The 24,822-nt window shown below is 52.0% G+C and overlaps 1 protein-coding gene across 1 annotated transcript in view; it reads right to left on the bottom strand.

Annotated features, from left to right (window-relative positions):
* Nucleotides 1–24,822, bottom strand: part of LOC115504551 — a 139,760-nt gene that overhangs the window by 76,883 nt on the left and 38,055 nt on the right. The window contains exons 18-32 of the mRNA XM_030301582.1: nt 23,889–24,073; nt 22,723–22,905; nt 21,665–21,756; nt 19,696–19,859; nt 17,534–17,693; nt 17,329–17,408; nt 16,087–16,273; nt 15,145–15,300; nt 14,643–14,776; nt 13,402–13,560; nt 7,506–7,686; nt 3,686–3,897; nt 1,777–1,965; nt 1,198–1,337; nt 60–222 (exon numbers count right to left, since the gene is read on the bottom strand). Of these exons, the coding sequence (XP_030157442.1) occupies nt 60–222; nt 1,198–1,337; nt 1,777–1,965; nt 3,686–3,897; nt 7,506–7,686; nt 13,402–13,560; nt 14,643–14,776; nt 15,145–15,300; nt 16,087–16,273; nt 17,329–17,408; nt 17,534–17,693; nt 19,696–19,859; nt 21,665–21,756; nt 22,723–22,905; nt 23,889–24,073 (2,385 nt within the window). The remainder of the gene's footprint in view (nt 1–59; nt 223–1,197; nt 1,338–1,776; nt 1,966–3,685; nt 3,898–7,505; nt 7,687–13,401; nt 13,561–14,642; nt 14,777–15,144; nt 15,301–16,086; nt 16,274–17,328; nt 17,409–17,533; nt 17,694–19,695; nt 19,860–21,664; nt 21,757–22,722; nt 22,906–23,888; nt 24,074–24,822) is intronic.

Below are 24,822 nucleotides of genomic sequence, written 5' to 3' on the forward strand. Positions count from 1 at the left end.
ACAAGGGGCCTCCCCCTGGGCCCAGCCTCCTCTCCAGCTGCACCCCGGAGCCCACTTACGTAGGGGTGTCCTGCCTGGTAGCCCAGGACTATCGTCTGCAGGGTCTCCTCTCGGCCGTTCAGGACCAGCCTGGTTTCCAGGGAGCATCGCTGGTGTGGCCTGTCCGCCGTGAAGGTCTCCTGCAGGAGCAGACTCCGCGGGATGGGCAGAGGCAAGGGGTGCCTGGCGTAGAGAGAGGATAACGGGCCAAAGAATGGCTATTAAAACAACTGGCAGGGGCGGGGGGCCACGGGGCCCCGTGAGCTCAGAGGGGGCCTGTCGCAAGCTTGCAGAGCGAAGACTGTCACAGAGAGAACATGAGGACATACCCCGGCCCTGCGCATTATAATCTGCCAATCGACCCCTATTCCCCGTCTCACCTCGCCATCTCGACAACCCAGGGACCGGGGCACAGCAGGGGTCATCCTCGCCCCTTGGCAGCAGAGACCCAAGCACAGGCAGCACCTGGGGTCTGTCACCTTGGTTGACGCCTCTGTGCCTCGGTGTTCCCACCTGTGAAATGGGAGCTAAAATACTAGCCCCCCCCCCCCATGTCACACGGTGGTTGGGACCATTGGACAGAAAGTCTACACAAAGAGTACAGGCTCCCTAAGGGCCAGGACTTCTGTCTTTTTTATTCTCTGTTTTCCAGACACCCAGAAAAGTACATGGCACATAGTAGGTACTCAACAAACAGAAACAAAACAAATGAATGAATGAGATCTATGCAGATAACAGTTGCTAGTACTTTTCTATTACTGCTGTTTGGACACGAGATGACCAAGGTCACGCAGAGGGTCTGGACATGGCCTGGAGTTCATGAAATCCCCCCTCTTACATCCCCAACCACAAGAACCACCTTTGCAACCAGCTGTGTCTCTAGGAACTGAAAACATTCCCCAGAACGGCTTTCAGGCTGGGGTACGGACAGATTTCTGCTCCCAGGTTTCTTAGCATCCGAATGGAAGGGGGACTAGGGATGTGGGGGCTTCCAAGGGACGCAGATGGCTGGTCTCTGAGCTCCGGGCTCTGTCTGGGCCCCGCAGGCCAGCGTGGACCTCCCAGGAGCACAGCTCACTCTGTCCCCCGTGACCCTCCACGCTGCAGAAGCAGAGGCCTGGGCAGACAATGCTCGTAAGGGGAAGGGCCTGCATGTACCTGAGGAAGAAGGTCCCCCGCTTCTGGTACAACTTCCCGTCACGCGTCACCTCCTCCAGCTTGCCCTCCAGCTCCAGGCCCTGAGGCCGGCCACTCATGCTGGTCACCAGAGCCACCAGTGACACGTGGGTCTTCCGAGGCTGCAACAAAGACCAGGCTGATGGGGACGGATGGGCAGCGGGGACCGAGCTCCTTAAACCTCCCGCCCGGGGGTCTAAGGGGCTCCTCCCCCTGCCCGTCCACTGCCCTGGGTATGGCATCTGACAAGGGCTGCTGAACTGCATGGCAGCCTCACCCTGGATCAGACAGCAATGTCGCACGGTATCACCACCATGCCTGCACCTCCCCGGGCGCCCAGCGGGGAAACGAACTTCTCAGGCTTCTGGCTCCACGAGGCAGGGCTTTGCTAGCATGGGTCTGTGCTAACATGGCTAGTTTCCATTTACAAACAGAGAAACTGGGCTCAGGGAAGCCCAAGGTCATAGACCAAGCTAGTGGCACTGAGCCCTCTCCCACCCCAGGGGAGAGATCTGAGGTCTCTGAAGAGTGGCGCCTCCAGCAAGGGCTACCTGGACATACCTGCTCCATGTGCCTGTAAGCTGCCGTTAAGTTCACCTCCTGCAGGGGGCCCTTCAACCAGCCGTGCAGTATCTTAAGCTCCTGGCTGTTCTCTGCGTGGATCTCACTCTTCAAAGTCGCACCCCACGCTGATTCTACTTCAGTCCGGCTGCGGAAGAGGCTCTGTGCCAAGGCCATCGCCGTGGACACCTACATCGAGGAAGCGGAGGGTGACCCTATGTTCTCCCCTGGGACGCCCTTTCTCCCCATTACCACTTGGTGAACTCCTACCCATCCTTCAAAACCCCTCCGATACCACCTCCGGGAGGCCTTCCCCGTCTGGTCCCCGCAGAATTGGTTGATTCCCACAGGGTCTTGAGGAAAGAGGAAAAACTTCCCTCCATCTCTCAGCCCTGAACAGAGGGAGAATCTGAGTTATCAGAGAAGAGAACTCCCTTCCCCCTCTCTCCTCTTCAGCTTGGAAAGGGAATATGATCTCACGGGGCCACCATTATCAGCAGGCAGGGTCTCTGTGTCACAAGGGACACACACATGCGGGTGGCCTTCTTTCCCTGCATCATCGCTGTGGTCTTCAAAGGCCTGGGAAGACTGGGTGTTGTTCTGGCTTGTCCTGGAGCTGGGGGAGGGAGGACACTGTAGCCCCACACACGGCTGTGCACCCCAGCCCACGGCCCCCGGCACAGGCCCCACCAGGAATAGCACCGAGTCTGTACCCTACAGGCCACTGTCCACCGTTCACACAGCTCCGAGCCTCAGGAGAGGGGGCGATGGGGTCAAAATGGGGTTTAGGGATTACTGAACCCACTGCCAAATACTAGAAATCCGTGACACCTTGTCCCGTAGGTCACTGACCCTCGGGTCTCCCCCCAGAACCATACCCACCACCACCCCCGCAAACGCCAGCCGTCCATTTCAGTGAAAGCCACCTCCTACCCACACAGCTGCTCGGCCAGAGCCTTGGGGTCATTTACGTCGTGTCTCGCGCTCCCTCCTCCCCACTGACAATCCACCAGCTCATCTGTCAGCTCCAGATTCAAACGTGGCTCTGGCTGCCACGTGCTAGTCCCTCCTGAGTCCCCAAGCTTGCCAGTGATGCCCGACTCCTCACGCCTCCATCCCGCTCCCACTCTGCCCCTGACTCAGAGGGGACTGCACCGTCCCCAGATGGGCCCATGGAGCTGCCTCCTTCTGGGTCCAAGTCAGGCCTGGACCTCCTGCTGGGTCCCCCCATCATCCCAACACGGGGAGGGGATGGATGTGCCCGGCTCCCTCGTGGGACACCCAGGGCATCTTCCACTGACTGGGTTTCTTTCAAATCTCTTGGCTTCTGAGATCAAACAGGTGCACAGAAGCATACTTAATTACATCCAGCAGCTGGTACAAAAGTCACCTATGACCTTGAAGGAGTTTTTATTCTGGTTTTCCGCAAAAGCCTGAGGTCTGCCTACTGCTGAGTTACCCTCCAACCTGCCTTCCTATTTTTATCAGCTGCTAAGCAAGAATATGGGAAAGTGAGGGCGCCCGGGTAGCTAGCTGGCTGAGCGTCCGATCTCAGAGTGTGTGAGTTTGAGCCCCGCACTGGGCTCATTTGTTAGCACAGAGCCTGCTTTGGGTCCTCTGGCCCCCTCTCTCTGCCCCCTCCCCCAAAATCAATCATTAAAAAAAAAAGAATATGGGAAATCGAGATGGGATGGGGGGATGGGGTGGTCCCCTCTCCCAAATTCACTTAGCGACTAATTCTCAAGACTGTACACATGGGGTCATCCAAACCGCCCACATCTGTGACCTGATCTCAGGTCTGCGTGTTCTCCCTCTGCGTGGGAGACTTTCTAAATGGCAGGGAACCAGGCTCCTGGGCCCAGAGTCCACCTGCGGGAGGGGGGCAGGGGGCGTGGCTGGGCATGCGCACCCGGAGGTAAGTGGTAGTCGGGGTGTAGATGTGGATCTTGCCCTCCCTGTCGCGGCCCCGACGCCTGCCGGACACTTTTATCACCAGGTTCTTGAGGGTCCGAGCTTTGCCCAGCGTCAGCCCCAGGACAGCCTGGAAAGTGGGCCGGTGGGGCCAGTACAGCCTGTGAGCCATCGAGACCATCAGCCAGGGACTATCCAGGTTCAAGGCTCCTGCAAGAAGTAAACAGAGAGAAGTTGGACGCCCAGTATGAAAAGAGCTACTGGCAGCTTCGAGAGGTGCCTCGTCACATCCACTATGGGCAGGTTTCACAACTGGGAATGGGTGAGAAGGGGCAGAAGGCAACTTTGCAGAAGGCTGGTGATGCTCTGAATCTTGCAGGGGCTACACAGGTGTGTGCACCTGTCAAAACTCACTAAGTGGCACCCTGGAGAGGTGTGCATTCCACCCTAGTTAACACCACACATACTGGAATACTTAGGAGTGGAATGTATGGATGTCGCCAGCTCACTTAGAACTGCACCAACGAATAACCTGGACGTGGTAAGGGGACGGATATGTGATAACACAGGGGGGATAAAAATGGAATCGTAGAATCTGGGTTAAGGGTACGTTGGGGGGCGCCTGGGTGGCGCAGTCGGTTAAGCGTCCGACTTCAGCCAGGTCACGATCTCGCGGTCCAGGAGTTCGAGCCCCGCGTCGGGCTCTGGGCTGATGGCTCAGAGCCTGGAGCCTGTTTCCGATTCTGTGTCTCCCTCTCTCTCTCTGCCCCTCCCCTGTTCATGCTCTGTCTCTCTCTGTCCCAAAAATAAATAAACGTTGAAAAAAAAAAAGGGTACGTTGGTATCGATGATACAATCCACGGTACTTTTCCGTAGGTTGGAAGTTTTGTCACAGTGACATGTTGGGCAAAAGGTATATATGCAGATGGGCACCTGGGTGGCTCAGTCGGTTGACCGTCTGACTCCTGATTTTAGCCCAGGTCATGATCTCGGGGTCAGGAGACTGATGCTGACAGCCTGCTTGGGATTCTCTTTCTCTCTCTCTGCCCCTCCCCTCCTCAAAATAAATAAATAAACATCAAAAAGAAAAAGAAAGGTCCACAGATACAGGTTCCAGGGCTCCCCATCCAAATGCTCAACATGGAAGCTTCCCAGTCAACAAGTGCACCCCCAAACCTCCAAACACATGTAGAACTCCTTCCAGAGTAGTTCTGAGTGGTCAATTCTTAAACATAAGCACACACCTAAGCCTTGCGTGGCATTCGAGGAAAGCCACTCACAGAAATTCAGAAAACAAAAGTTAAAAGAAACTCAGAGAGAACAAATCAAAGCCCCCAAATTCTCTTAGGTCTTAGAAAGGTAGGAGGAGTTGTGTCCGTGAGCAAAACACTCTAAGAAGAGAGCTCCCAGGAACAACAACAACAACAAACAGAGCTCTAGAAAACAGAAGAGAGCCAAAATTTAAACGTAGTTGAAGGGCTGGCAGAACTTGAGGAAACAGGTCATCAAAACAGAACAGAAAGATAAACAGAAGGAACAAAGGAAAGCAAAGAAAGAAAATTAGAACCTCAGTTTCTGGAGCCTATCTGACCAGAACACAGAGGGAAGGAGATTATCAAAGAAACTGTACAAGAAAACTACCAGACCTGAAGGACACTTCCAAGTTGAAAGGGTCTACGCAAAGTGCCCAATACAATGGATGAAAGAAGATGCATGTCAGGGCACATCATAAGATCCGAAGATGCTGAGAATACAGAAACATTCCAAAAAGCTTCCAGAGCGTAAGAAAGTGGTCACATACAAAGGCCGATGGACCAAAAATAGTATCTCAACTGTATGAAAGGACAGTAGAGCAAAGTCCTCAAAATCCCAAGGGGAAAACGAAAATTCTCTACTCAGCCAAGTTACCCAGGTAGAATGAAGCCAGTTTAAACATTGGGGGAGCAAAACATTTACATCCTATTATGAGCTGAACTGTGTCTCTCAAAAATATACCAAATCTCACCCCCTCAGTGTATCTCACAACGTGACCTTATTTGGGAGTGAGGTCATCGCAAATGTAAGTAGTTATGATGAGGTCACACTAGAGTAGGGTGAGCCCTAAAACCAATAGGACTGGTGTCCTTGTAAGAGGAGGGAAGTCTGAACCCAGGCATACACACCAGGAGAAAGCAATGTGACAACAGAGACAGAGATGAGAGCAGTGTGGCTGCAAGCCAACAAACTCCAAGTAGTGATGGCCACCACCACAAGCTAGGAAGAGTCAGGGAAGGATTCTACCCAGGGTCACAGAGGGAGCACGGCCCAGACAACACCTTGAATGCAGAATTCTAGTTTCCAGAACTGGTGAGAGAATTCATCCCTGTTCTTTTAAGCCGCTCAGTTTGTGGTCATTTGTTAAAGCAGCTTTAGGAATCTAATACCTCTCTCAGGAAGCTACTGAAAGATGTGCTCCATCAAAACAAAAGAGTAAATCAAGAAAAAAGAGGACATAAGTGCAAGAAACAGGGCTGTGACCCAGAGAAGTAGAAAGAATTCTCAGAATGATGGGGAAGGGACACCCCAGAACCACAGCTGTGCAACTGGTCTACATTGGAGAGGGACAGTGGTTCCAAGAAGAAGGTCTCCAAGAAAAATATGGGACCTAATTGAAGCTGATGCATAATCTCATGTGTTTGGCCATCTGGAGAAGAGTTTTGCACTTATGCTTAAAAAACTGGGGAGAATTAGTAAGAGGAAAATAGGAAACTAACCAAACAGGGGGAAAGGCCATTATAACTCCAGGAAAAACAGAAAGTCAGCTTTGTGTCTCAGCTAAGAAGGACATTTATAGAGTCACAATTAAGTAAACAGTGGATGTTCACAGACCAACTCTTTTAGCGGGACAAAGAAAAACAGATATTCGAAAAAGTCTGGTTAAAGAGTTACATTATCATCTTGTCTGGTAAAAAATATATGAAGAATGTCTAAAATAGAAAAATCAATAAATAGCAGTATAATTATATTATTTTAAGAGCTGAAGAGTTTAATAAGAAACAGACAAAAGAATTTATAATGGTTGCTGTATTAAGTAAAACTCTGGATAGAAAGATATGAAGCAGACAATTACAGTAATTGTTATAAACTAGCTTTTTAGTTTAGGGATGCCTGGGTGGCTCAGTTGGTTAAGCGTCCAACTTTGGCTCAGGTCATGATCTCCTGGTTCGTGGGTTCGAGCCCCACTTCAGGCTATGTGCTGACAGCTCCGAGCCTGAAGCCTGCTTCAGATTCTGTGTCTCTGTCTCTCTTTCTCTGCCCCTCCCTCACGTGCATGCGCACTCTCTCTTGCTCTCTCTCTCTCTCAAAAATAAACATTAAAAAAATCTTTAAAAAACATTTAAAGAAATATTTCAGGTACATACGTCAGTGGAGAACATCTGATGGGCCCCTATGTAATACCCACCCACCTTCAACAATTACCAACTCAAAGTTTCTACTTTACTTTTCAAACTATGTATGACTACAATAAGAATACAATTAATTCAAGGATAAACCACGGTAAATCCAGTTTTTCAAGGCGAGAGAGTGTTCCAAGGAGCAGCAACAGCATGTGCAAAGGCTCTGAGGTCTCTGGGGGAACAGAAAAGAAGCCAGGGGGACTGCAGGGTAACGGACAACAGGTGAAGTGGGGCGGGGTGAAACTGGATAATTAGTATATCAATCTTGACATCCAGGCAAACAAAAAGGAAAGGTATTCCAGGTAAGGGGCATAGCCCAAGCAGAGACCTGGGGGCCAGAAATCTCAACCGCTAGCCAGAGTCTCCCTAAATGACACTCACCTTCCCATTTCCACAGAGTAGCTCTAGAGGTGTCTTTCCACCGCAAGCCGACCGCAAAGGGCAGCTGTCCGTTGTCCTGAACCTTCAGGTGTGTGCTGCTCTCCACGTGGGGCTGCCGAAGGCTCAAGTGGTACAGCTGCATACGGTAATCCACCTGCCTCTCAGGCACCTGGAGCGCAAACTGGAGAAGACCCACCGTCAACATGCTGGTCAGAGCACTCCACTCCCAACCTACAACATTCCACTGGTTCACCAGGACAGCCACGGGTCGGCCTGAGTTCCCCAGGTATCAGGAACTGCCCAGCCCAGGCCACCCCTAAGGAAACCCTGTACCCATCAGCAGTCACTCCCCACTGCCCCTGGAAACCATTAATCCAATTTCTGTTTCCATGGATTTGCCTATTGTGGACATTTCGTATCCGTGGAATCATATAATATACGGCCTTTGGTGTCTGGCTTGTTATATTTAGCATGACAATTTCAAGATTCACCCATGTTGCATTGTAGCATGTATCAGAACTTTATTCCTTTTTATTGCTGAACAATATTCTTTTTTTCTTCGTTTTTTTAATGTTTGTTTATTTTTTTTCATGTTTATTCATTTTTGAAAGACAGAGAGAGACAGAGCACAAGCAGGGGTGGGGCGGAGAGAGAGGGGGACACAGAATCCGAAGCAGGCTCCAGGCTCCGAGCTGTCAGCACAGAGCCCGATGCGGGGCTCGAACCCACAGACCATAAGATCATGACCTGAGCCAAAGTCAGACGCTCAACTGACTGAGCCACCCAGGCGCCCCTATGTTTATTTATTTTTGAGGGAGAGAGAGAGAAGGAAAGAGTGTAAGCAAGGGAGGAGCAGAGAGAGAGGGAGACAGAGAATCGGAAGCAGGCTCCAGGCTCAGAGATGTTAGCATAGAGCCTGACCCGGGGCTTGAACTCACGGACCGTGAGATTATGATCTGAGCTGAAGTTAGACGCTTAACCTACCGAGCCACCCAGGCGCTGCAGGAGCCTTGCCATGTTAACATTCATTTTTCAATCCAGGAACATGGGATGTCTCCCCATTTATTTCAGTTTCTTTAATTTCTTTCAACAACATTCTGTGGTTTTCAGAGTATTCGTTTTACATTCTGTTGTTACTTTTATGTTTAAGTATTCACCTTTTCTGACACTATTACATAAGGAATTATTTCCTTAATTTCATTTTCAGGGTTTTCATCGCTAGTGTAGTGAAACACAACTGACTTTTGTATATTTATCTTGTCTCCTGCAACTTTGAGGAACTCATGTATTAGCTTTAACAGATTTTTTTTGTGTGGATTCATTAGGGTCTTCTACAGAGGACATAATGTCATCTGCAAACAGAAATAGTTTTACTTCTTCCTTTCTGATCTGGACATCTTTTATTTTTCTTGCCTCACTGCCCTGGCTAAAACCTCCAGTTCAATGTTGAATAGAAGTTGTGAAACCTCCAGTTCAATGTTGAATAGAAGTGGTGAGAGCAGACATTCTGTCTTGTTCCTGATCTTAGAGGGAAAGCATTTAGTCTTTCACCATGAAGGATGATGTTGGCTGTGGATGTTTCATAGATGGCCTTTGTCAGGTTGAGGAAGTACTCTTCCATTGCTCATCTGTTGGGTGTTTTTACCATGAAAGGATACGGGGATTTGCCCAATACTTTTTGCTGCTTCTACTGATCATCTCATCTTCTACTGATGCATCCTTTATCAATATGGTGTATTACCTTGATTTTCCAATGTGAAACCAACCTTGCATGCCTGGGATACAACCCGTTTGGCTGTGCTATGTAATTCTATTTACATAGTGCTGAATTTGGCTTGCTAGTACCTTCTTGAGGATTTTGCATCTATATTTATAAGAGGTCTTGGGTTTTTCTTTTCTCCTGAGGTCTCAGTCTGCTTTGGGCACCAGGATGATACTGGCCTCAGAGAATAGCCCAGGAAATGATTTCTCCTCTTGACTAATCATTCAGTAAATTATTTTACAATAAATTAATTCTGGCACAATCCAGTCCAGCCAAGAGGCTAAGAGCCTAAGGTTTGCAATGAGACATCCTGGAGTTTCTATTTCAATTCTGCCACATGGTAGACCTGTGGTCAGGGACACCTCAGACCAGCGTGTTGACACAATTTCCATTCCAAAGAATGAGGATAGATAGTGGTTACTTCACTGGGCTTAAATGAGATGCTACCAACACAGGTGACGTGTGGCCTGGTAATAATAAATGGCTCATCACTACTCCCTCTGTCCTTCCCTCTTCTGTTCCCTGTCAGCATCTTAAGAATAAATAGTATCTTGGGGTGCCTGGGTGGCTCAGTCGGTTGACTGTCCGACTTCGGCTGATCTCATGGTTCGTGAGTTTGAGCCTCACGTCAGGCTCTGTGCTGACAGCTCGGAGCCCGGAGCCTGCTTCGGATTCTGTCTCCCTCTCTCTCTGCCCCTCCCCTGCTTGCACTCTCTCTCAAAAATAAAGTTAAAAAAAAATTTTTTTTAAATAATAAATAGTATCTTATTCATACTTGTCCCCCCAGAACCTAGCAGGGTGTCCGCCATATTCAGAAGCTTGCAGAAACACCAGCTTTCATGTCTTTCCCAAAACCCTGGGGGCCAGATGCTTTCCAGAAAGAAGATGTTTTCACAATTTAGAAGAGTAACGTAATGCATGTACTGCAGTCGTGGAAAGAGCTGTCAATCACGTCAGAGTTCTAATTTTTTCGAATGTCCAACAATATAAAAAAGCCATCTGCAGTAGAATAAATACAGAAAAGATGGTTCTCAGCCTTCCTGAGCGACCAGGGAAATGCAAATTCAAACTACGAGATATCCTTTCCACCCATATCAGCAATATTTTTCCGGTGGTAAAAGTCACATATGGGTGAAAGGAAACTGCTCCTCTTGGACGTGGCTGGAGGGGTGGGGGATTGATTCGAGCGTTTTAGAGGGCAGACTGTCAAAAGGCAGCCAGTTAAAAATATACAAATCCCAGTTGTGCATTATGACCTGTGTCCCAGAGATACACATGTGCCCAGGGAGGCATGCCCAAGGATGTTCAGACTCGCTCCGCTAGAAACCACAAGTTACACGGCCGAATAAGATACAATACAGCAGCATAGGGAACATGATGAACGTGTTTAAAAGAATGGATGAAATGTCTACAAAGTAACAAATTCCTCCTACACGGGTAGCTGAAGGTCTCACAAAGCAAGACTCACCAAACAAAACTAAATGCTTGTGACAGGCCCACAGAGCAAACAACAGAAAGAGATCTCCTTTCCAGCGCCCGGGAATATAACTGCTGTTCCTTCTAGAAGGGGCCAGGATGGAAGAAAGAACTAAGAACGAAGTTTTTAGTTTCATTCTGAATATTACTTTTTTTTTTCCACAGGGGGAATTTATTCACAGAGTGTTGGTATATATAAAATCAATTTAATACTTGAGAATAAAGTTCATCAAGAAGACCAAAGACTTGTACACTGGAAATCACAAAATGTTGGTGGAAGGAGTTAGAGAAGATACAAATACATGGAGAGACATCCAGTCTTCACGAATACAACCCAGAGCAACCTACAGGTGTAACTCAATCCCCATCAAAAACTGCAATCACATTTTGGTGTGTGTGTGGCAGAAACAGAAAAATGCATCCTAAATTCATATGGAATCTCAAGGGACCCCAAACAGTCCAAACAGTCTTGAAAAAGCAGCGCGAGGTTGGAGGCCTCACAAAGCTACAGTAATCAAAACAGTATGGCAGACAGAAAGGCAGCGACGTACAGACCAGTGGACCAGAATGGCGCACCCAGAAGTCAACTCTCACATTTGTGGTCACATGATTTCCAACAAGCACAGTGAGCCCATTCGGTGGGGGGAAATCCCAGTCTGTTCAACACTCCGGCGCTGGGACCTCTGGATATCCACACGCAAAAGAACACAATGGGACGCTTACCTTACACCACACACGAAAGTTAATTCAAAAGGGATCAAACACCCAGTTGACAGTTTAAACTAGAAGATCCCTAGAAGAAAGCATCAAGGAGAAACGACAACATTACATTTGGCGAAGATTTCTTGGATAGGACCCCCAAAGCACAGGCCAGGAAAGTAAAAAGAGATCAATTGGACCATCTGTGAGTTTAAAACTTGTGTGTATCGAAGGCTGGTATCAACAGATGGAAAAGGCAATCCACAGAATGGGAGAAGTACTTGCAAACTATGTATCTGATACACAGTTACTGTCTAGAAGGTACAAGGAACTCTTACAACTCAGTGTCAACAAAGCAAAAAGGGGTTAAGGACTCAAACAGACATTTCTCCAAAGAAACAGACCAATGGCCGCCAAGGGCATGAGAAGATCTCAATATCCCTCATCGTTAAGGAAATGTCAATCAAAATCACAATGAGGTAACACCTCACACCCATTAGCGCGGCTACTATCAAAAACAACAGGAAACGACAAGTGTCAGTGCACACGCAGGGACCCTGGAACCCTCGTGCGCTGCTGGGGTGGGGCGGGGGGGGGGGGGAGGGAGTGTAAGATACGCAGCCACTGTGGCCATCAGTATGGCTGTCGCTCGAAAAAAATTAAAAATACAATTACCATCTGATCCATCATTCCACTTTTGGAGTTATCTACCTAAAAGAATTAGAAACGGGGACTCGAACCGATATTCATACACCCACATTCACAACAGCATGTTCACAGCAGCTAAAACACGGAAGCAACCTAAGGGTCCATCAACAGAGGAACAGAGGACAATGTGATGCACGTATCCGATGGCACATTATTCGGGCTTGAAAGGAAACCCATTCTGACACCAGCTACAGCCTGGACGAACTTGGAGGATGTTACGCTAAATGAAAGAAGCCAGTCAAAACGATACAAATACCATAAGATGCCACTTATATGAGGGACCCCGGGCAGCAAGAGGCGTGGAGAGTAAAAAGGAGGTTGCAGGGGCCGGGGACGCGGGGAGTGGCGAGTTATTCTTTACTGGGGACAGAGTTTCCGTTGTACAAGACGAAAGGTTCTGGGGGAGGCTGGTGGTGATGGTTGTACCACAGCGTGAGTGTCCTTAATGACACTAACCAGTACATCTAAAGATCGCAAAAAAGGGGCGCCTGGGTGGCGCAGTCGGTTAAGCGTCCGACTTCAGCCAGGTCACGATCTTGCAGTCCGGGAGTTCGAGCCCCGCGTCGGGCTCTGGGCTGATGGCTCAGAGCCTGGAGCCTGTTTCCGATTCTGTGTCTCCCTCTCTCTCTGCCCCTCCCCCGTTCATGCTCTGTCTCTCTCTGTCCCAAAAATAAATAAACGTTGGAAAAAAAAAAAAAATTTAAAGATCGCAAAAAAAAAAAAAAAAGGTCAATTTTATGTTGTATGTATTTTGTTACAATTAAAAACATTTTTAATATTTTTTTTAATCTTTATTTATTTTGGAGAGAGAGACAGCGTGCGAGCAGGGGAGGAGCAGAGAGGGAGGCAGACACAGAATCCAAAGCAGGCTCCAGGCTCCTAGCTGTCAGCACAGAGCCCGACGCGGGGCTCGAACTCACGAACCGTGAGATCATGACCTGAGCCGAAGTCGGACTCTCAACCGACTGAGCCACCCAGGCGCCCCTGATTAAAAACATTTGTAAACAACTTAAAAACACACACCCAAAGTGTGTGCCCTGCAAGAGTACATCACCTGTTCAGGGGCTAAGCGCTCAGTTACACTTTACTTATAGAAAAGCGCTAGCCCTCTGGTAAAACCTGAACGTGAAGCTGAAGCTGGCGGTGACCCTGCAACCAAGGCCTGAAGGGATGTGGTGACTGGGGGTGGGGGGAGGGGGGATGCCCAGCTGCCACCAGGCAATGCTGCGGTTCTGTGCAGCCCGCGCTTACCTCCACGAAGTAATTGCTCAGGGCCGGGCCGGAGTCATTCTGGAAGGTCTGGCTGATGCGGAACTGCCTCTTACCGCTGCTCTCGTTCCAGTGCTTCCCATAGCTCACCTCCAGGTGGGAGTGCAGGTGGCCCAAGCCCTCCTCGTGCCGGAGCTGAAGCTGGGGACCCCCCCCCCAAGGAGATCCATGAGGAAGCCTGGTCTGCCCAGTCCCTGGGCCTCCTCACTGCCACCCACCATGGCTCCTCTGGGCAGACAGTTCCATAGGAGGTGAATGTCTTTTCGCATTGACTTTGATTCCGTAAAACAGTCATTAGAATATGGTCCACCTTTGAGACTATGTGGTCCGTACCCCTTAAATCCTGAGCGTGGACTGAGTGAAATCCGCGGCCTCTTGCCCCCACTCTCTACGGCAGCCTCTGGCTCTCTGATAGAACCTCAGTGGATCAGGGTTTCGAACCTGGCATCCTGCCACCCTCTCTCACATCTCCACACCAGGTTCGTTCATGTATTCATTCACTGAACACATTTTCCCCCAAGTACCAAGTAGGTACTATGCCCAGCACTGGGCATCAGATACCCAACAAGGAAGACTCGAGGAGATCCCGCACTCATGGGGGCAAGAATCCAGTGGGAGAGGAAAATGTGAAATAAGTCAATTAACAAGGGAACATCGGCTTCTCCCTTCTGCTCACGCTGCCAGCCACTATGGCGAACTGTGAGTTCCTATCGCTCCAGCTCTCCCTCCTGCCCCAGGACCTTTGCACTTGCCATTTCCCCTTCCTGAAGCATGCTTCCATAGGAACAGAGTCGTTTCATGGTTTCATTTTCACCTTAAGAGGTACTTTTCCCAAAGAAGCCTTCCCTACCACCCCATCCAAACTAAATTCCCCACTGTTATGCTTCCTCAGTCTCTGCCCTGTGTACCATCCATGTCCCCTACGGCTCCCTTGGTTTGGTCTCTCTCTCTCTCTCTCTCTCTTGCTCTCGCTCTCGCTCTCTCTCTCTGCCCCCACCCAGCAACAGCATGGCACAGGCCAGGCGCTGCCTTGTGCACAGCTCTCCCGAGTGCTAGGCACATAGTAGGTATTCACTAAAGACCAAATGAACCAATGGACGGAAGCCTGAGACTGCAGCTCCAACTCCAGCCCCGTTCCCATACGTGACCTTGACCAAATCTCTCTGTGGGGATGAGCTCTGGGCCCTCTCCAGACGCCCCGCCCACCCACCCAGGGCACTCACCTTGTGGCTGAGCGCTGGGGCCTGCGTGCAGTGGAGCTCGTGGTCCAGCTCTAGCTCATAAGCTGCCTCTGAGCCACTGTGCGTCCGCAGCTTCTGGCTGGTGCCGCATTCTTGCGCCAGCTGCCTCGCCTGACCTACGCGGGGCAACCCGAGACGCCTGCCCGTCGTCCGCCAGCAGCCCTCCATCCCCATTCCCGGGACACGGGAGCACGCAGCCCAGTCTCGGCCACCCCCACCCCTGCCCCGGATCCACTTGCCGTCACTCGTTGGAACCTACGGAAGGGGAGGGAGGGTTTAAGGGACAGACTTAAATATCTTTTTTTTTTTTTTTTTAACTGGTGGGTGCTCAGGTCTATTCAGGGCCGACAAAGTGACCAGGTGGCTAAGGAACAGGGTGATGAAGGGACAAAAGGCAAGACGGTACTTCGGCCCCCAGAGCCAGAGCCCCAGGAGAGGGCGAGGGTCCCGCCACGTTGGCCCCCGCCCAGCTCGAGGTCCGTACCCAGGAGGCCGTACTTGATCCTCAGGGAGCTGGTCCAGAGGCGGCCCCGCTGCTGCACCAGACCCAGGACGCGCAGCCCCACGAAACCCGGCACAGAGAGCTCGCCGCCCAGGACCACGACCTGCAGCCCATCCTCCGCCTTCTTCTCCAACAGCACTGCGGGGGGAGCGGGCAGTGAGAGCGGCAGGCCTGGTGTGGCCGGGGCTCCCTTCCGGGGGCCCCGGGGACAGGGGTGCTGGTGGAAAGGATGCCCCGGTGTCTGCCGAGGAACACCGATGTCAGAGCACTGACCCTACTACTCGGGGGCGACCCCGAAAGTCACTTTTGTGGGTCCAGGCCAAAAGTCTTCAAATAGAAAACAAGACAGATCAGAGGAGAAAAACAATGCCTCGGAGGCCATCTGGGGAGGCCTTTGGAAACCTGTTTCTGCGACCCCAACGTCCAGCCAGTGACAACACCCGGAATACCCAGGCCAGGGAGCCAGCAGGCCCTGCCGTCATCCCCCCAGCATCTCCCAGAACACCCACGAGGAGCATAGCCACAGGGCTGCACCCCAGCTCTGGCATCAGGACAGGCACCTGCCAGGCTGTCCCGTGCCCAGGCCAGGCCACGTGCTCAAGGTTGAAGCCGTGCCCCGTGCAATTTGGGTCACAATGCAAAATGTGCATTTTACACATGGTGGAATATGGGCCAGAATTAAGAGAGTCCAAAAGCTGCTGTTCTGGGGTTCATGGAAGGTAGGTGGCGTCGAGGGGAGCCTCTGGGGGGGCATCGAAGGGAAGGCATGAGCAGGTACGGAGCCTGGATTTTCCCTTGGGGGGGATGTTAATACTGGCAGGTTTCGAGGGCATGGAGACTCCACGTGGGGTGCTCGGCCCTCCCCCTCCTGTAGCCTGGCGCCCTGAAGAGAGGGAGCGGGCAGGAGGGGGCCCCTCTTCCTACCTGACAGGTGCGCCTGGTCACTCAGCACGTTGCTCAGCAACACGGAGAAGGCCAACCGGCTGCCTGCCTGCCGGCTGAAGTGCCCGGTGAGGACCACAGGGCGGCCCGCCGTCACCAGCTTTGCCTCCAGCTGGACCTCAAACCGCTGGGGCTCACCGCCAGCTGCTGGCCACAGGTCACTCCGGCCCTAAAAAGGCCCCAGCATCACCGGGGGCGGGGCTGGGCTTGGCCAGCAAGCCCGGCTCCGCCCACAAGAACTGAGACAGACTGGACACGGGACGGAGGACGGAGCTTAGCCAATAGCCTTCGCGGCTGATCCTTCAGACTCCTATGCCCAGCTCAAGGATTCCCTTTTCCTATTGCACTGACACCCACCTATCACTGTACAATTTACTTATTGATTTTGTCTGTTACAATGGAAGCCCCAAGAGGAGAAAATTGTGTGTGTCTCTTTCACTGAGCTGTCTTCCAAGTACCCGGCACACTATGGGTGCTTGATAAATAGAGAAAACAAAGACGCTCAAACCTACGGGTTTCAATCCCCTCCTTGGTCTCCCCATCTCCCTCTGGACCTTCTTTGGAAATAGAGGCTTTGCATATGAGCGGGTTATAAGGTCACGAGGCCGGGCCCTACTCTGGAATGAGAGATGTCCTTACAAAAAGAGGACATTTGGACCCTGACAGAGGAAGACAGCGTGAAGACAGAGAAAAGATGCCACCAGGCAAGGGACGCCTGAGGCCACCGGAGGTTGGGAGGGAAGCATGGAGGACGTCCTGCCTCCCAGCCTCCCAAGAGCCACGGAGGCTCCAACACCTTGATTTTGGACCTGCGGCCTCCAGAGCCGTGAGAAATTTCTGGTGTTTCAGCCACCTAATTTGGGGGGGTGTATTTTGTTAGAGCAGCCCTGGGGAACTAATACAGACTGCTTGGGGCGCACACTGCTGTTTCTTCTGGAAATCTGGGGAGCGGCATGCTTTAACTTGCCTCCCTCTACTGACCTTAAAGCATGCTCCTGAATTACTAATATGACTGATTTTTTTACCTAAGTGGTAAGATGCGAGCCCACGTTTCTCTCCTTTATACGTCTCTGAGTACCAAGAGGTCACAAATGTTATGGGAGGAGGACACAGCAATGGTGACGTCAACTAGTAAGCAGGGACCCTGGGACTCAGGCCGGATATGCCCGGAAGGTGGCAGGTGCCAACGTGGGAGGCCCGAGGATATGGAGATATGGAGCAAACCTTGATGTAGTAGACGTCTCGGTCGTCCATTATCAGCTCCAGGTGACCCACGCGGCCGCTCTGGAGAGTCTCGATCTTTCCTGGGGACAACACAAGAGTTTAGGGACCAGGGTTGGCCATTCTGCCCCTGCATTCCCCCAGGACAACATCCTGCCAGTTTTCTTATCTCTGGGCCCTGGGAACACGGAGGGGACGCGGTCATTACCGTCTAGCTCCAATTTCTTCCTGAGATGCAGAAGCTTGAGCCGGAACCTCCCCTGGGGCAAGCTGTAGCTGACGTCCACCCCGACGTCCCTGGGCACGTGTGACTTGGGCGTGCCCATGAAGACATGAGCCGAAGCTTCCCGAGGGAGCCAGCCATCCTTCTGGAAACACAGGAGACTGCTCAGGCTCCAGAATCTCATCCAGTCAGAAGGTTCTCCCTCTTCCCGAGGGAAGACCCGCATCCCCACCACTCAAAAACTTGAGTTCTTAGGCTCCTCCTTGACCTTGCAAGGCAAGAACCAAATCACAAATTTGGAGATCTCGAGCAGTACCTGGGGAAGAGCAAAGTCCTACAGGAAACTCAGGACCACATCTACAGGGACTTGGTTTGTCCGGCAAATAGCCTGGGGAGAAGCAAGGCATGGCACCCACCAGGGGCACCCTGAGCAGATCCCCTCAGATCCCTTATCCAGCTCAGCGCACGTATCTATGAGTCTCTGCACAGTGTGCTAACACCTGGCACCTGGGCCTCCAGAATGTTGCCCTCCTGTGCGTTTTTACAGGAGTTAAAAACAAAAAACAAAAAATTGCAGCTTCCCAGCCTCACGAGGACCCCACTCTGACCTGGAACCCATGCTCCAGGGCTCCCCCAGGATCAGGAAGAAGTTGCTGCTTCACCTGATGTCACTCCCCACTCACCTTCTTCTCCTTCCCTATTCTTTAAAAAAAATTTTTTTTTACATTTATTCATTTTTTGAGAGACATAGAGAGACAGAGCACAAGTTGGGGAGGGGCAGAGAGAGAGGGAGACACAGAATCAGAAGCGGGCTCCAGGCTCTGAGCTGTCAGCACACAGCCCGATGCGGGGCTCAAACTCACAAACCGCGAGATCATGACCTGAGCCGAAGTTGGATGCTTAACCGACTGAGCCACCCAGGTGCCCCTCTTCCTTCCCTATTCTAACTTCCACACTCTCTTACTAGGTCGTCCTGGAGCCTTTTCTTAATCACTTTGACCCAAATCCTTGACTGAAGTCTGCTTCTAGGACAACACAGCCTAAGACAAGAGCACCCTTTGAGACCCCGCATCATCGTACGTTCTTTCACTACTTGTAAAGGTTCACTACTGTGTATGAGGCTAGTTGTAGGCACAGGGAGTGTGACTGAGCATTAGATACCCAAAGACCCGTATTCTCATGGCACCTATATTCTAGAGGGGAGGGACCACCAGACACAAATCTACACAGGACGGCACCTGGTAAGAGGTACTCTGCTGACAAATTCAGTGTTTGGGGCCAGACAGGGTAGTCAGAGAAGGCTGCCTCTGAGGAGGGGGGCATTTGAGAAAACAAAGGAAGCAAGAGAGAGAGCCAAGTGGATGCCTGGGAAAGAGTATTCCAGACAGAAGAAACAGCCAGTGCAAAGGCCCTGGGGTAGCAATGTGCTTGGTGTTTAAAAAAAAAAAAAAAAAAAGGAGACCAGTGTGTGGACAGTGGTGAATCTGGTAAAGAATCTGGGAGATGAGAAGGACAGGCCAGTGGTTCAGGGTGTTTGGCTCCTACTCAGAGTGACAGAAGCCACTGGAGAGCTCTGAGCAGAGGAGGGACAAGAACCTTCTGGGGTTTCAGAAGACCTATCTGGCTGCTAGGAGAGAACAGATGGTAAGGATACCAGAGCAGACACTGGGAGATCAGATAGGAGGAGGCTGTTGAATGCCCATTCTGTGCCAGATGATGGGGACACAGGAGAGAGAAAAACAGGCACTGAAGTTCTTCCCAGGAACTGAGTAGCCAGTGGGGAAGACAGGCAGCAGCCAAGGAGCTTTAGTAACAAACATGAAAATGATCTAAAGGGAAAGAGCATGGTTCTATTAGAGCAAGTAACAAAAGAACATGACTGCATTGGGGTCATCAAGGCAGGCTTTGCTGAGCAGGGGACGTGTGAACTGAGACTGGAAGATTCAGAGTTGACAAGTCAGACAGCCAGAGACAGAGGATCAGCCTGTGCAAGGGTCCTGAGGCAGGAGGCAGACCACAGTTGGACCAGCCCAGCCCAGCCGCTCCAGAGAGGAGCCCCATGTCCTCATGAGGCTGATCCCAGAGTAGAAGACCTAGGGAGACCCACAACTTGGCTGGGGAAGGGGGGACCATTCCAGAGGGCCTACCTGGGGGTGGAAGGTATAGGCAGCTTCCAGGAGGTACTGCTGAAGGCCCTGGTCCTGCTTCTTCAGTGTCACAGCCGCCAACACAGGCAGCGAGAGCAGGGAGGGCTGACCAGCTGGTGGCCAGGTGACTTCTGTGCACAGCTGCCAGCCCCAGGTGCGGGACCCTGTGGAGAAAGGGGAGTGGGCAGCACTGGGCAGCAGAGAGCTAGAGAATTCCAGGCGGGAGCCCACGGCTGCTCACGCAGCAAAGAAAAAGCTTCTCCACTTGCTTCTGGGAACCAGTGCCATGTAGACCAGGGTCCCTCAACCCTCGGCACTACTGACCTGACGTACTGGGCTAGTCAAGCCTCTGTTGCAGGAGCTATGCTAGTTACAACAACCCAACTGTCTCAGACATAGCCAGATGTCCCCTGCGGGGGGGGAGGGTGGCAAAATCACCCTGGCTTGAGGACCCCAGTGCAGACATGAAGAGTGTGGGCAGTTGTGTGTAGAGGAACACAGGCTCCCGAGCAAGACTGCCTGGGTCCGAATTCCAGCTCTGCCAGTTCCTGGCTGTGTGACCTTGGGCAAGTTGCTAAACATCTCTGTGCCTCAGTGTTGCTCATCGGTGGACTGGAACTGAGAACAGTTCCTGCCTCATGGTGTTACTGTGGGGACTGAAAGAGCCCGTCAGTGTTCAGGACAGCGCCCGGCCTAAAGTGGTCAGTTTGTTTAGATGGACCCCTCCCTGACCTTACTCCTAAAATGACTACAAAGATCCGCTCTGGTTTGGAGAATTTCCGCCCCATTTTTTTTTTTTTTTCAGCTTTGCTGAAAAATAACGTGATGTTATTACCAGATAATTTTCTAATGTTGTTAAAATATCTCCTTCATCACAGGGTTTGAAAGTTACAGGTTGGGGCGCTCGGGTGGCTCGGTAAATGTCCGACTTCAGCACAGGTCATGATCTCACAGTTCGTGAGATCGAGCTCTGCATCAGGCTGAGTGCTGACAGCTCGGAGCCTGGAACCTGCTTTGGATTCTGTGTCTCCCTCTCTCTCTGCCCCTCTCCCGCTCATGCTCTGTTTCCCTCTCTCTCTGTCAAAAGTAAATAAACATTAAAAAAAATAATAATAAAAAAATAAATAAAAGGGAAATAACTTAGGGGCACCTGGATGGCTCAGTTGGTTCATCATCCAACTTCGGCTCAGCTCACGATCTCGCAGTTCGTGAGTTCAAGTCCCACATTGAGCTCTGTGCTGAACATGGATCCTGCTTGAGATTCTCTCTCTCTCTCTCTCTCTCTCTCTCTCTCTCTCTCTCTCTCTCTCTCTCTCCCCCTCCCCCACTTGCATATGCTCTCTCTGTCTCTCAAAAATAAACAAACATTTTTTAAAAATGTAAAGTCATAGGATATCTCAGTAACTCACTAAACCGGAAGTTGGAGGGTTTTACTTTTCGTACAAATGGCCAGAGAGTAAATACTTGAGGCTTGGCTGATCATAGAGATGGTCTGTCACTACTACTCATTTCTGCCATTGAAGGTCAAAAGCAGCCACAGACAATAGGTCAACAAATGGGCACGGCCATGTACCAATAAAACTTTATTTCTGACCACTGAAATATGCACTGCACAAATTTTCCACACTTTGAAATATTCTTCCTCTGATTATTTTTCACCCATTTGGAAATGTAACAACCTATTCCTAGCTCGCAAGCCTTCCTAATGAGCCAATCACCCAGGACTGGATCGCTGAGTTGCATCCTGTTTTCTGCCCTTGTAAACAATGACGCCGTGAACATCTTTGTGCATAGCACATTTTATTGGCTTGTTTTCATAGGGTAGAGTTCTAGAAGCAGAATCAAAGAGTTAAGGGGTATAAATCCTTCTTGGGCAGGAGAGCAACTCTAGCATTTGGAGATGTCCTTGGCCCCTTCGGCTCCCAGATGCCCAACTGGGGACAGCAATGGCAAGGACCCTACCGCCTACCTTCTTTGTCAGTACAGGACTGGGCCTCAGAAGGGCTGCGGGCATTACTGAGGCTCCTCACGCCATCCCCGGTGACGAGGTACAGCTTAGAGCTGGGTGGAGAAAGAGGAAAGTCCTAAACAAGTCATTTTCATTCATTCTCCGGACAAATACGCCTTGAGCTGCCACAGTTTGACACCAGGGCAAATGCCACCATGAACAGGACAGGCCTCTGGAGAACTCACCCACAGCACTGGTGACAAGTGCCATGATAAACCTGAATGGGGGCAGCATGGGGTCTGTCTTGGGGACATGGCAAGGCCTCCGTTAGCTGGGAGTGTGTGGGTATCTGCAGATGTTGACATGTGAGCAGAGACTTAAAGGATGAGAAGGAGCCGGCATTCTAGACAGCGGGAATAGCAAGTGCAAAGGTCCTGCGGTGGGAATAAAGAGGCCTCTTTAGCAGCACATAAAGGGTGGCTCAAGGGCGTCAGGGTGGAGGGAGAGGGACTGAGTGAAAGGCAGGAGGTAGTGGAAGGAAACAGGTAAGAGGTGGGTAGGACCCCCATGAAGAAGGACAATCACGTAAGACCTGGGTTAGCCAAGGAGCAAGTGGGGGGTTTTAAACATTGTCCAACTGTCACCTCTCCAGGAGGCTGGGAACAAGCTGGTCCCAGGAGAGAGCCCTGTAAGAGCTCCCACCTCCACTCCTTGGCCCCCGCAGTGCGTCACACACTCCCACACAGGACACTCACTAACACAGGCACACGCAAACACACACACCATCAGACAGGCACACTCTCACACACTCCCACACACATGCATATTCACCTAACAGACTCACACGCACCCCCTTCTGCACACACACAGGCTCACCTCACGCACTTCTACTCTCAGACACATGTGAACACACACACACACACACACACACAGGCGCACACACTGACGATCACGTGCACACGCTCACGGGTGCTCACAGACACGCGTGCATGAGCCCTCAGGCCCCGCCCACGCCTGCCCACACCCTCGCTCGCAGGGGCAGGCGCTCACGGCCCCGCCCACTGGGGCAGACAGCCCACCTGAGGCTGAGCAGCTCCACAGGCTCCTCGGGCGTGTTCAGATGCACCTTGAGGTCTCGACTCTTCCTCGCCTGGATCCCGCCATCCAGGCTGGCGGTGCCCCGGATGCCGGTCACCCACCTCAGCCCGGCCTGCCCCAGGGCACCCACCGTGCCCATCTGCGCTGAGATCCGGAGCAGGGCACTGAGGGGAGAGACAGACGCTAGCTGTGTCCCGCAGACCCGGGGGGGCCGTAAGCCCAGCGCCCGCTTGCCCACCACCCCCGGCTGTTCTCCGAATCTCGAGCCAGAGCGGCCCGTGCGCCGGGGTCATCGCTGGCCACACTCCAGGGGCACCGAGCCCTTCACGCACCGTCCTCCCAGTCCTCACCATCGTCGGCCTCAACTCATAGGCGCAGACACAGGACGGGACAGGTGAGACCACCCACTCGGGGCCCATGGCTGGAATGAAGGGTAGCAGGATGGCGACCCGGGCTGTCTGAGCCCCAGTCGGGGTCTTCGTGCCAAAGAGCAGCCCGCAGAGGATGCCCACACTGCCCCCGTCAGACCCAGAAAGCACGGACAGGCCAGCCGAGTCAGTCCCGCTGCAGAATCAGACCGAGCACTGAGCAAACTCGGCCCATGCTGTGTGGCCCTGGACCCACAGCGCACCTGCCTGGAGCCCGTCTCCTCCACCATGGGCAGGAACGAGGACAGTGCCCACCTCGTGGGTGATTATGCGGAGTCACCAGACTCAGTGCCCACACATCTTAAATGGCCCTCCCGCTCTCCCTCCTCCCCTCCCCTCAGAGGCAGCGTGGAGCAGGGGGAAGCGTGGGCTGTGGCAGGAGACTGGAGTCCCCGCTGCCTTGCACCGCTGTGCTTCCTTGGGCCCGTGCTGTCACCTCACTGAACCTCAGTCTTCTCATCTGTGAAGCGGGCACAGCTGCCCGGGACCTCCTTACAGTCTCTTGGCACAAAAACAAAACAAAACAAAACAAAACAAAACAAAACAAAACAAAACAAAACAAAACCAAACCCACCAAATCACAGGAGCTGGTGTGACGGATGGTCTGCAGAGCAGGGACCCCGTCCAGCCCAGAGTGGTGCCCGCGCTCTCTGCAGCCCTCTGCAAGGGGAGGCCCCTCCTCGCCCCCCTCCCTCCCCCAGCTCCAAGGAGCCAGCTACCTGGGCTTGACGTAACCATTCACAGAGAAATCCAGGGGCTGCTGGAAGCTGGCAGTGCCTCGCACTCGGACGCTGATGGCAGCCGAGGCATTTAGGGTCAGCCGGGCTGGAAGGCCAGACATGGTGGGGAAGGTGAGCTCCTCCAAGGCCAGGTTCAGCCTCCGGTTCACCTGTACCTCCTGCCCCTGCAGTCACAGAACCGTAGTGATGCAGGTGACAGCCCCCGGAGCGGGCCAGGCGTGCACGGAGCACACACGACCTTATTTGATCCTCACACAAGGGGCGGGGGGGAGGGGGGAAGGAAGGGATATTATCCTTGTCCCCTGTTTCCAGAGGAGAAAACCGGGCCCATCAACACATGAAATCATCTGGCCAAACCCACGTACGTAGAACCAGGTGTAGCCGAGTTCAAACCCAGACAGTTTACTGTGGAAAAGGATCAGGGTCAGAGGTCAGGGACCCAGGGTCAGTCAGGTAAGGAGTGCGGGTGCCGCCCACGATGCAGAGCACTTACTGGTTTTTCACTTTTTTTTTAATTTATTTTTCAGAAAGAGAGAGTGCGAGTGGAGGTGGGGCAGAGAGAGGGAGACACAGAACCCGAAGCAGGCCCCAGGCTCTGAGCTGTCAGCACAGAGCCTGATGGGGGCTCGAACCCATGAACCGTGAGATCACGACCTGAGCCAAAGTCGGATGCTTAACCGACTAAACCACCCAGGCGTCCCACTATTATTGTTATAATATCATTCCCATTTCACAGATGCAGAAACTGAGGCCATGACTAGTTAACACTCCCCAGGAGGTAAGAGGTGGAGCTGGGATTTGAACTTGGGCAGCCTGGCTTGAAATCCCACTATCTTAAGTCTGAGAAGTACTGTAATACTTTTAAAGCACCAAAGGAAATGCCACGGGGCCAGCAGGGCGGGGAGGGGGCGAG

This window comes from Lynx canadensis, chromosome E3, assembly GCF_007474595.2.
Source record: "Lynx canadensis isolate LIC74 chromosome E3, mLynCan4.pri.v2, whole genome shotgun sequence".
NCBI lineage: Eukaryota > Metazoa > Chordata > Mammalia > Carnivora > Felidae > Lynx > Lynx canadensis.